The 11,988-nt window shown below is 36.4% G+C and overlaps 1 protein-coding gene across 3 annotated transcripts in view; it reads left to right on the forward strand.

Annotated features, from left to right (window-relative positions):
* CPEB4 (cytoplasmic polyadenylation element binding protein 4) overlaps window positions 1–11,622 on the forward strand; it is a 64,403-nt gene extending 52,781 nt beyond the window's left edge. For all 3 annotated transcript variants that reach the window (XM_004315809.4, XM_019946130.3, XM_004315811.4), the window contains 5 exons: window positions 966–1,055; window positions 1,421–1,539; window positions 2,937–3,051; window positions 4,567–4,748; window positions 7,223–11,622. In XM_004315809.4, coding sequence (XP_004315857.1) covers window positions 966–1,055; window positions 1,421–1,539; window positions 2,937–3,051; window positions 4,567–4,748; window positions 7,223–7,450 — 734 coding nt within the window. In that variant the 3' untranslated portion in view covers window positions 7,451–11,622. The remainder of the gene's footprint in view (window positions 1–965; window positions 1,056–1,420; window positions 1,540–2,936; window positions 3,052–4,566; window positions 4,749–7,222) is intronic.
* The last annotated feature ends 366 nt before the right edge of the window (window positions 11,623–11,988 follow it).

Below are 11,988 nucleotides of genomic sequence, written 5' to 3' on the forward strand. Positions count from 1 at the left end.
AATAAATACATGACTAAATAAATGGGGGAGAAGGGAAAACTCTTCCTTATTGTATAATACTAACTAGTAAATGTAGAAGGATTGATAGAAATAGGTAATCAGCATTTGGCAGTAATCATTGTGGTAGTTGATATAGGTAGGAGTCTTCAGTGGATGCCAAGTCTAATGAGGGAACAGGATATTAATGGATAACACAATATTCCCCCACAAAATACTAATCAGATTCAAAGGGGAAAATGGTTTCTTTTTGGTGGAGAAACCAGGCAGGTATCAATTTGACTAGCTGAACAAGATTAACATACCTAGTGAAAGGACAGGATGACATAGCATCATTATGGTGGTTTTCCTGTTTGGAATGCATAGGTCATGAGGAAACAGTACCGACCCAGGTTGAGAGCCATCCTGCAGAATGAATGGTCTGTATATTTTAAAGCTACTAAGCATGTAAAAGACAGGAAAGAATGAGGAACTATTGTAAACTGAAAAAGACTGATGACCTGGGACATGACATCTAAATGTAGCATGGTTCTGGATAGGATTCTGGATCAGAAAGGAAAAAAGAGATATATTGTGATAGTTTAAAATTGGGATGGAGTCTGTGAATTGGGAGTGTTTTATCAATGTTGATTTCCTGATTGGAAGCAGCGTTGTTTGGCGGTACATAAGGGAGTGACCTTGCTTTGAGCAGGTACCAGTAGTTGTGTTTGGGGGTAATAGAGCGTCATGTCAGAAAAAGATGATAGATAGATAGACAGATAGATAGATTCATGCATAGATAGAAGGGGAAGAGGCGGAAGACAAACACACAAAATGTTAACAGTAAGGGGAATCCAGATGAAGGAGATGTGGGAGGTCTTGGTGTACTATTCTTGTAAATAGTAGATAGGAAACTTTTTTTCTAAACTATTTCCCAAAAATGAACATAAAAATACTTAAATCTACTTTTTTGGTTTGTTGTTTATTAGATGAGATCACAGCTAGTTTTCGTCGCTTTGGCCCTTTGATTGTGGATTGGCCTCATAAAGCAGAGAGCAAATCCTATTTTCCTCCTAAAGGTAATTTTCAATATTCAATATACATGCATAGTTTCTCCTTATGTTCTTTTCATAAATGTTTTACCTTCACTGTACAATTTTTCATTGTTAAACTTACATTTTCCCAAATATGTCTTTAAAATTTGTATTTAGTATGTACTTTCAATTCAGATTTAATTTTACTCTAAAAGAGGTTTCAAGATAATACCAAACTGAACTTTATGTTGATATTATCAGATTTAGGGTGAGATTTAACTTTTAGGGGTTTCTGTTTGTTTTCATTTTTTTCTACACCTTTTCCCTTCCTTAGTTTTATGCTTCCTTTCCCTCGAAGAATTATTTTAAAAATAGGAAAAATATAAACCTTTCAAAAATTTTTTTATTAGGCTATGCATTCCTGCTATTTCAAGATGAAAGCTCTGTTCAGGCTCTCATTGATGCATGTATTGAAGAAGATGGAAAACTCTACCTTTGTGTATCAAGTCCCACTATCAAAGACAAGCCAGTAAGTGCAGTCTAGCATGAAAATAGCTTCTCATTTTTGCCTCTATTTGTTAGCTCTGAAAAACCCACAGACATCTTTATGTATCTGTTAATTGACATGTTTTAAGTAGAATCGAAATGAAAAAGTTTTGTTTTTGTCAGGTTCCTAGCATTGACATTCTGTATATTTGTGCACATTATTTTGACATTGAATTTTTGGTTAGTTAAAATATTGGTGAATCTTTCTATTAAAAGACTTCACCTGGAAATGCATTTGGTAAATATAAAGTAGCTGAATTTCCTCTGAATGACAGAACTCAAATCACAAATAGATCTGTCTTTCTCCTTCCTCTCTTTGATCAAGATTTTACCCAATACTATCCTTAACTTTTTGCATATGGTACTCGCCAGGTAAAATGAATTATGTATATACATAAATGTACATTGCATATTGTTTCTTTTTGAAGAAGTTTTTCTTTATTATAAAATTTAGTCTTTAGGAATAGTAGCAACTAGCCTGTTTCGACAAATCTGGCAAACCAACAATCTGGTATTGCTCAGCCAGTACCTAGTGATGGGGTCCAGTTCAGGATGGAGGCGCCAGTGGGCTCAGCTCAAACAGTGATTTGTGGAGCTCCTCTTAGTGTCTTAGGGTTGTCCCAGAATTCTTATGTGGCTAGACTCTATTTGACTTGCTTGTTCCCTGCCAGTCCCTAAATTTAGGTGTTTAAATTTGGGACCTTCTGGCCTTGGGACTTAGTTTGGTGTACCTGTTGGGAATACCCCACTATCAACCCCTTAGCCTTTGGTGTGGGCATTGGTAACAGTTTATACACGCAAACAATTGAATTGAGGTACTTGATCCTTGGTTATTGTAATGGACACACTGAAGTGTTTTATCATCAAAAGCTTACTGCAGATATCATCAATATTTTTATTTTGAAATGCTTTTTGAAACAATGTAACAGATTTGTTAGTATCAGGAGTAGTTTGCATTTCCTGGACATAGGATTGGACACACAGTCCTAGTTCACATAGCACTGAATACTAATCAACATCCAATACCGTGCTAAATTTAAATTATATGGCTACTGGGGTGCTGCGTAGGAGAGGGGCCCAAATAAGCTGTAAAATAGTTAATTAACTTACAGATAATTAAGGGCATGTTAGTGTTAAGTGATTTGGGTTATAATAGGCAACTAAATTGAACTTTCCACCTTGGTTAGTCTACTCTTAAATGTGAAATGAAAGGTTGGAATATGCTACTTGTAAGTCTTTTCTAGTTTTCCAGTTTTATTGATTTGTAATGACATGGATTATTGCTTTTAAAAGTAAAATACTCTGCAATAATTTTAAACTTCCTTTCTCCATAAATTGTCTGTGTTGAGAATGAGACATTCTGGTTTGCACACTCTCTAGGTACAGATTCGGCCTTGGAATCTCAGTGACAGTGACTTTGTGATGGATGGTTCACAGCCTCTTGACCCACGAAAAACTATATTTGTTGGTGGTGTTCCCCGACCATTGCGAGCTGGTATGATTAAACAAAGAAACAAACAAACAAACAAACCCTATTTATCCGTTAGCATAAGAAATATACAGATTTTTCAGGATAAATTCTCCATAAGCATTTGAGTTCATGTCTAGGAGTGAGAGTTCTGGAATCCAAGTAACTGGGCTTGAATTCATGTGCTCTGCTTCCAGTTAATAGCTGAGTAACCCTGCTCAAATTAATTTCTCTAATTCTCAATTTCCTCATCTGTCAAGTGGAGTTATAAGTATGTCCTTTATGGAGAGTTGTTTTGAGGATTAAATGAGATTGTGGATGCCTAGTGCTTAGCGCACGGTCTCGTAATGCTAATGCTCATCGCTCTCATCATCATCTGAGAGAAAAAAACCCTTCAGGGATGGGTTAGGTATCGAGATGTTTGCTGTTTGTTTTCCACGTCCCCATGTGCTCAACAGCTGCTTACTGAGCTCTGAAATACAGCAGGGTTCTTAGCAGTGCATTGTGTTTTCAGAGCAGTGCTTACAGAAGAAATTTCATCCCCAACTTCAAGTAATTTGAGGTTTAATAGTATAAGTGAGATAAAGAACATAAAATGAACATGAATGCAGTTTCAAAATTGTAACATTTCATGGAGAAGAAGATGCATTTATTACTTCAAGTTTCTTTTTTTTTTATTGATTATTTTTTATTTATTTTTGACCGCGTTGGGTCTTTGTTGCTACGTGCGGGCTTTCTGTAGTTGCAGCGAGGGGGGCTACTCTTCACTGTGGTGCACGGGCTTCTCACTGTGGTGGCTTTTCTTGTTGTGGAGCACGGGCTCTAGGCGCACGGACTTCAGCAGTTGTGGTACGCAGGCTTGGTAGTTGTGGCATGCGGGCTCTAGAGCGCGGGCTCAGTAGTTGTGGTGCATGGGCTTAGTTGCTCCGCGGCATGTGGGATCTTCCAGGACCAGGGCTCGAACCCGTGTCCCCTGCATTGGCAGGCAGATTGTTAACCACTGCGCCACCAGGGAAGCACTACTTCAAGCTTCTATGTGAAAAATGGGCAAATAGCTACACGGTAAGGAAAGGTAAAAAGGATTTTGTTGGAAATATGCTCAAAGGACCCCCAAAGAGCCTGCCAATCAGCTTTCTAGTGTTCAAATGATCATTTATATTAAGCAGTACATTGTTAACTGGTAAATATATGGTGCATCGTGGCGTAGAGCAGATAGACCAGGGTGCCAAGTGCAGCACAATCACTTAACTATCCATGACTTTGCACAGATTAATCATCCTCTCTGTGCCTCAGTTTCCCCAGAAAATTACTACCTACTTCATAGGGTTGTTGTGTAGATTAAAAGTGAACATATGTGAAATACTCAGCAGAGTCCCTGCCCTTAGTTACAGTAGGTTAAAGATGAACACATGTACAACTGGTTATAATAACTAGTTTCACTTTAATAATTATTGTAATGACAGACAGATGAACTGCTTTTGATGTAAGAGCCAGATGAATTTTCCTGATTTCAAATGTCCCATTTGCTCCTTCCGTATGTAGTGGAGCTTGCCATGATAATGGACCGGCTGTATGGAGGCGTGTGCTATGCTGGGATTGATACCGACCCTGAGCTGAAATACCCAAAAGGAGCTGGGCGAGTCGCATTCTCTAATCAACAGAGTTACATAGCTGCTATCAGTGCCCGCTTCGTGCAGCTGCAGCATGGAGAGATAGATAAACGGGTAAGTCCTGGACTACATTCTGGCAAGTTCTAGAAATGGCCGTCTTATGTCATCACCGAGCTTGGAGTGGGGGAATTTTATGTGACAGTAAACTGACAGCTGATAGTTATTCCCGTAGGACCCATTAGATGCATGCTCTGGGATACATCTAAGAGTTTCATATGAATTTCTTCTGTCTCTTAGTTTTTGAATAGCCTAACCAGAACATTACAGTCACTTTGCTCGAGTCCATTTAATCTTTCCTAAGGTATCACCTCCATCCATTCACTTATTCAGTTAGTCATTCAGTGCATATTTGCCGAATCCTTTGTACTATGTTATATCAACTATACAAACATGAACACCCTTGAGATCTCCTCACGGTTTTTTTTTAAACCTGGGATATCAAAAATACCTCAGCAAGCCCTATTTTCCTATGTAACAAATGATTGAGTAAATTCATTTCTAGGACGGCATGTATAAGAAATATTTCATTGTAACAGATTAAGTAGAACTCAGAATCCTTTCATCTGTAATCTATTTTACTGCCTGAAATTAGGTAGTAGTTCATTAGCATTATTTTCACACTTTATATTCCTCTTTGTTGTGTTTATCCTCCGAATCAAAAGCCTGGAAAAAAACCCTCAAAGTTAACTCTTCTGTTTTTTAATGTATTGTATTTGAGACTATGTGTTCCAGTATATGTCTTTTTTCTTTGCATTCACGAATTTCTTATTTTTGTGTTTCATGCATTCAACAAACATTTTAGTGCCTAGGGCAAGAAGTCCCTGTCCTCATGGATTTATGTTCTGGTGGATGGAACTCTATCCTACACCAGTACTACTCAAAATACGGCTTGTGAACCGACTGCCAGTTGGTAAATGGTTTGTTAGGAGTTTGTGGTGACATAGGAATTTATACCAGAATGTGAATCTGCTGCATTAATAAGCACAGTGTTTATAGTTCAGTTGAGATTTTTTCATAGAAAGACCTTCTTGATGAAGAAAGCAATGTGTTGATTTACATTCTGGTGTCAGCTCCTCATTTCGTGGCAGACTGGCACTTTCATTAGGGCTGACTTAGGTATCCAACACTCCAAGGCATTGTGCTCAGAAAAGTCTTTGTTGATTGACTGTATTGTGCCTTTCTCAATTCAGTACGTAGAAACTATCAAGTCACTAGTGGTTTACACTTACTGCTTATGTTCCATTTCATGTACATTCCACATCGGTGGCAGCTGAAAGTTTCCCATGGTAGTGATCATCATACTGTGAATATATTAAGGAGAAAGGTATACATTATACTGTAAACATGGAGGAGGGGGGCAGGATTAGTTGCAGTATATGTTAACATGCCTCCTTGTTTTTTATTCACACTAAAAAATATGTACATCTGAGTAAACGGACACTCCCACCTCATCGCTTCATTCCATCATCGGTTTCAGAATTGTAAGGTTAGCCATTAGAAATTCAGACGTAATTTGTTTTCCTCCAGGATCCAATTCTTTGACCAGTGTTCCTGCCGTTCTGTAGATGTTATGGAATGGCCTCGGGGCCAGAAGCCTAATCCTCTGATTACATCTGCTCTTCCTGCCTTCCATATCATTCTTCTCTTTTTGTTCACAGCTAACCTTGTTCAGGATTCCTTGTCAGAAGTGGATGGCACCAGTGGTAGTCATAGCCTGGTATAAGGGAGTTTCAATCATGAGTCTCTCCAAGACTAAAAATAACCAACTCTTTTCCCACTGGAGAATTAATAGCCAGGTTATTTTTAATGCTTGAGAGGCTCAAATGACATTGGCCTATTGAACACTGGAACAGACCCAGTTTTATAAATTCACCTCTGACTTTTAGACTGAAGTAAACCATTCTTCCTGACAAAGAACAAAGCAAGGTTTTAGATTATGAGTACTATGGCTGCATCTTGTTTTCCTGGAGTTCGAGGTTTGTGATTATAACCCAAGATGTGTACACTGTAAATAGAAACCATGACCCAAACCTTATTACAGCTCAGAGGCTTGTGATGCAGAAGGCAGGCAGCTTCCCTCTGATTTGTACATTGAAGTGCTATTTTGTGGCACTGGGAATCTCTCAGTTGGTCTTGTGTAAATTATAATTCCACATATGACAAGAATCCAGATCCACTAATTAAAGTGACGGTTTGTGTCTATGAAAACTCTCCTGTGGGTTTAACCTCATAATGTTCGTAAACGTTAACTTGGCTTCACTCTTAACTTTCTGCTGGGATCTTGCTTTTCATTTGAAAACTGTTTATTTAATAAGACAAAAATGTAAAACAATGGGCATAAAAGCCTTACCAGTTTATTTCTTAAATGATGACAGCTAATTTCAGTAAAAGAATTATTGACTCTTCCTTTGGGGTACCTTGGCACAGACTCATTCAGACAGTGGATGGAAATGTACGTACACGGTATAAGAGTTGCCTGGTCCATTCACTGAGAAATGTAAACACCCTTGTTTTATTTTTGATTGCAGGTGGAAGTTAAGCCATATGTCTTGGACGATCAGCTGTGTGATGAATGTCAGGGGGCCCGTTGTGGGGGAAAATTTGCTCCATTTTTCTGTGCTAATGTTACCTGTCTGCAGTATTACTGTGAATATTGCTGGGCTGCTATTCATTCTCGCGCTGGCAGGGAATTCCACAAGCCCCTGGTGAAGGAAGGCGGTGACCGTCCTCGACATATTTCATTCCGCTGGAACTAAAGGATAACTACAGTGCTCATTTTCAGGCCTCAGAATAAGTGCACTCTTCTGTTAATTCTGCCCCCTTCCTCAACCTCTTCATGCTGGCATGTCCTTTTGTGCAGTCTGTAACTTAACAATAAGTCTAATGGAAAGAATGACCTATAATATAGGCATTTTGTAGATTCTCGTGTCACTGAAAACAATATGTATGAACTCCTTTTTCGTATTGCCATCATGTTGCATGGAAGTTTCATTCTCTTGTTTTGCTGGAGCCCAAGAGGATCCAAACTTCCCGCAACATTTTCTTAGAGGAGAGAGAGAAATATTAAAAGAGAAATGAAACAATAGAGTATTTTGGGTTTTTAATTAAATTATTGTTAATAATGTAACAGATAAGAATACTTTTATTAAAATAACCACATAACAATAACACTATCAATCTCTCCTGACGCGGGGTTTCCCCCAGGGAAGTGCTTTTGCCTTTCTCTTTCTTTTCTTTCATATTTTTTGCCTCTCTCTTTTTTTCCGTCCCCTTCTTATTCTTTTAACAGCAATGGAAGAAGTTAACAATTATTAACAGGAGAGAGCGTGTTAAAGCAAACACAAATGCATGAGCAAGATTGAAGCAGCATTATAACTAATTTTAAGGGTTTAGAGGCGGAATGTGATTTCATTATGCCGCAAAGTTACTACCGCATCAGAAAAAAAAAATAGTAAAGTAGGCAGAGCTAGGTTTATTTTCTTTTAAACAGGTTTTTAAATTTAGAATATAAAAATTGGGTACATTTACTTCTGAGGGGAGTGCACTTATTTATTTTAAACTTTTACTTATCTGGTCACAGCCCCAGGAAACCTACCAAAGCTAGAGTTAATGACAACTGGTGGGAAAACTAGCATTTCCTCTCCTAAAGAACAAATATATAAATTTTATTTTTGATGTTATATATAAACTCTATATCCTAATTTACTAACACTCATCAGGTGTCAGCCTTTGCTCTCCATTTTGACGTTAAAAAAAAACAAACAGATCTAGAGATACCTCAAGGATATCATTTTTGATTTTGTGTTAGACTACCGTGTGTAGCCCAAACTGGAAGACAAAACCAATATTCAAATTGGCTGCCGATTGGCTTACTTTTAGATTTAAAGTTACTTTGGGTATCCTGTAATTTAGTTGTAACATAGAAAACGAAAAAAAAAAGTTTAAAAAAAGTTAAGTAGTTGCAAAGTGTTTTGCACTGTTGAACTAAGTAACTGTGTAAATCTGTGCAAAGGTACGTCTGTTTATCTTACTCTTCCTATAAAATAAAATAACATTACAGTTTCAGAACTTAGCATGGGACATAGTCAGTGTTTGAAGTGCCAACTTCATCAAGTAATGCATGCTTTATTATAAATAAAACTAGCTTTTGAAAGGCGTTACGATGTGTTGAACAGTATGCTTCAGGGGTAAATTGAAAATAGTCTCTTGAAGCCCTGGTCATGGAAGTAACTTTTATTTTTATGGACATTCTCTTATGAAATGCCCTATCCACCATGAAAAGGATTATCATCAGTGTGCAAAACATTAAAAAAAAAAAAATCTAATGGCAATCTTGCTAGTTGTGCTACCTAACAGTACCATCTTGGATCCTTCAAAACCAAAGACTTGCCCCAGGAGTGCGGTGGAACCACCTGGCTGATGACCCCTACTGATCTGGAAAAGCAGTCCTTTATTTTTAATCCAGGCTTTAATGAACTATATACCTGTTAAGTTCCAAAGGTCAAAATGGAGGCATTTGCTGTCTGTTAGATACAGAAAGGGAGCTGCTTTGAAAGAATCCCCTGCAAATATTGAAAGCGGTCATGTGAATGGAGGGTGCTCTTGCGTAGCTGGTCAGGGACTTTTTTTTCTTTTCTCCTGAACGACATAATTCTAATTGGAATGTTCATTTGCCTCTTCTTATTCTTTTCAGTGCTTGTAGGTGGCTTGGGGTGTGCTATCGTGCTGTTCCTACTCAGTAAACAGGTGTGATGAGCTAACAAGAAATAAGAACTAGCTTTGAATAATAATTTCTCCCTTTGTACATGACCTGCTGAATTTCGGTACAGTGTTTTTGTAGCTAACTTATTTTGTCATGCACATAATGTATATTTGTTATGCACTACTTTTGTATATCTTGTTTTTCCAACAGTGAACATTTTTAGGCACACTTTTCACTGACGGGATATCTCTTTATGCAATACCTCAATTTTTCATATTGCAAAGAGTAGCTTTTTGTACTTTTATTACTGAGAGATCTTCATATACTTCATTTTTTAATATAAATAATTTTAATAAATTTTATTTTCTTATATTCTGCTTTTTATACATTTCAGTGCTCTGCATACATTTTAAATTATGAATGTTGTGCACTGGCAATGCTATTTTAGAGTCTGCAGAGAAGAGAAAGCATGTTGCTTAAACATCCTTCCCCAGCACCAGCTATTGGTGTACCTATAATTTAAGAAATAGGCTATGTAAAGTCACAAATTAATGAAAAAAAATTCGCATGAAAATGACAGATAACACTGTAGTTCCTTAAAAAAAAAAGAAATGCATAAGCATAGGGTAGAAATTTAAAATAACAAAATTGTCTACAGCTTCTTACTAAGTTTTTAAAATTATTCATAACGCAGACATTTTTGGTGAATGTTTAGCCATTTTTAATATTAATAAATTGGTGTTAAGTGTTTGATTCAGAGATGTCTGCTCTTTTAAATTATATATAAAGAAAAAAAAATAGCCTGCCGTGGGACAGGTGTGTAATGTTAGTATGCATGACTAATGTAAGAAATTGTTATTCTACTAATATTTACTTGTGATTGTGTGACAAGCGTGTTTACAGATTATTTGGTTACACTTCAATTTACAGGGCATAAACAATTATTATCTATTACTCTGGACTTTATTGATTACATGTCCTTCAGATTACATGGGATTGTAGTTGGGAGTTACCATGTAACTCAAAACATAATTAACATGTAATTAGTTTACAGATTTTAGGGTATCACTTCAATGTACCAAGCATGTAGTTCTAGCGCACTAGCATGGCACCAGCCATGTACTTACAATGTAGTTACAGAGTAATTACATGGTTATTTTTGCAATGTAAAATAAAGTGTTTCTGATTATTTTCTATGTAAAGGAACCCTCTCCCTTCCCCTTCTGGTCCCCAAGCTTCGGTAAAATATATATACTTCTCCATACACAGACCTCTGCAGAATGCAAAATAAAACTTGCAGTGAATGAATTTAGCATTTTATGAGAGTGCTGTTGGAAAGACTTGATAATTCACCCTTTTTGTTTTGAAGAGTTGAATCTTCTGTTAAAAGGTGATTTAAAACTTGAATGTGATGAATTGTGGCAAGTTAACTTCAAGTTATGTGCAATACTTATTTCAAACTTTTGAAAGATCTTTGCAGTGTAATTCTTTGTTTTTAATTACAGACATTTAAAAATGTCATTTTCTACTGTTAAGAGTAATCCTCTTTCTTGCTGGTGTTTCTAAAGAAAAGAATCAGAACTCAATCTTTCTACTAATGTAAATTTGAGATTATTTTTAAAAATGGAATAAAAGAGGTTTTGGTCATTTGCTTTATTTTATTATCTTATTTTAAAGCTACTGTGATTGATAGCATTGTAAGAATTGGGACAATATTGTATTCAACTGTTTTATTTTTTATATTTTTAAAATTTAAAGTATAATTAGTTTTTATAATTTTCATCAGATTTTTGTTATATTTTTTGGAAGTGAAACTTTTAGCAAGTGGGTGTCTAGTTTTTACTAATCCCTAATTTTTTTTTTCCAGTGTATTGCTCATATTATCAGAAGGAAAAGTTATTTAAGTATGTCAGTTAATTGTACTACTTGGCTGAATTTCCATATAGTTTTTACTGTGTATGGGGAGGTTGTAGTATTTATTATAGCATTTTAAATAAGGGTAATTCATTTTTTATTAAAGTCATTTTCACGTTAAGTTCCTATTTTTGTATGTTCTACTCTTAAGTTATATAACACAGTTCCTTTTTTAAAAGAGTTCATTTGTTGAAGTGCTAGTGGAAAATTAATGTTATTAAATAGTTTGCAAATGACTATTTATACCAGTATGCATATAATTTTTAAATATTTGTAATGTGAGATGTTGAATGAATAAAACTTTTAACTCAGCTTTCTTTTAATATACTTATTTATTTTCAACATAAGTAGATTATGCTTCCACGGTTGGGGATATAACATTTAAAAATATGAGGAATGTACTCTTTGGCCAAAGCAGAAGGAACTGAAATGAAAAGATGTCCGGTCATATAAGTACTCCTGGCAAGTGTGCCTTGCTTATGTAAACCCATAAATGTCAGGGGTGGTCGTCTTTGGCCTGCACTGTTAGTTCACACGCTGCCCTGCAGAAGTCTTTTCATTTGTAGCCTTCAGCATGTGTGTGAGGCCTAAGCCCAGGATCCGAGCGTTCAGTCATCTGCTTTAAGGCCAAATGTCCAATGAAAGTAAGGGAACACGTGTTTACTTAATAGGGAAGAT

Source organism: Tursiops truncatus, chromosome 3 (assembly GCF_011762595.2).
Source record: "Tursiops truncatus isolate mTurTru1 chromosome 3, mTurTru1.mat.Y, whole genome shotgun sequence".
Classification (NCBI taxonomy): Eukaryota; Metazoa; Chordata; class Mammalia; order Artiodactyla; family Delphinidae; genus Tursiops; species Tursiops truncatus.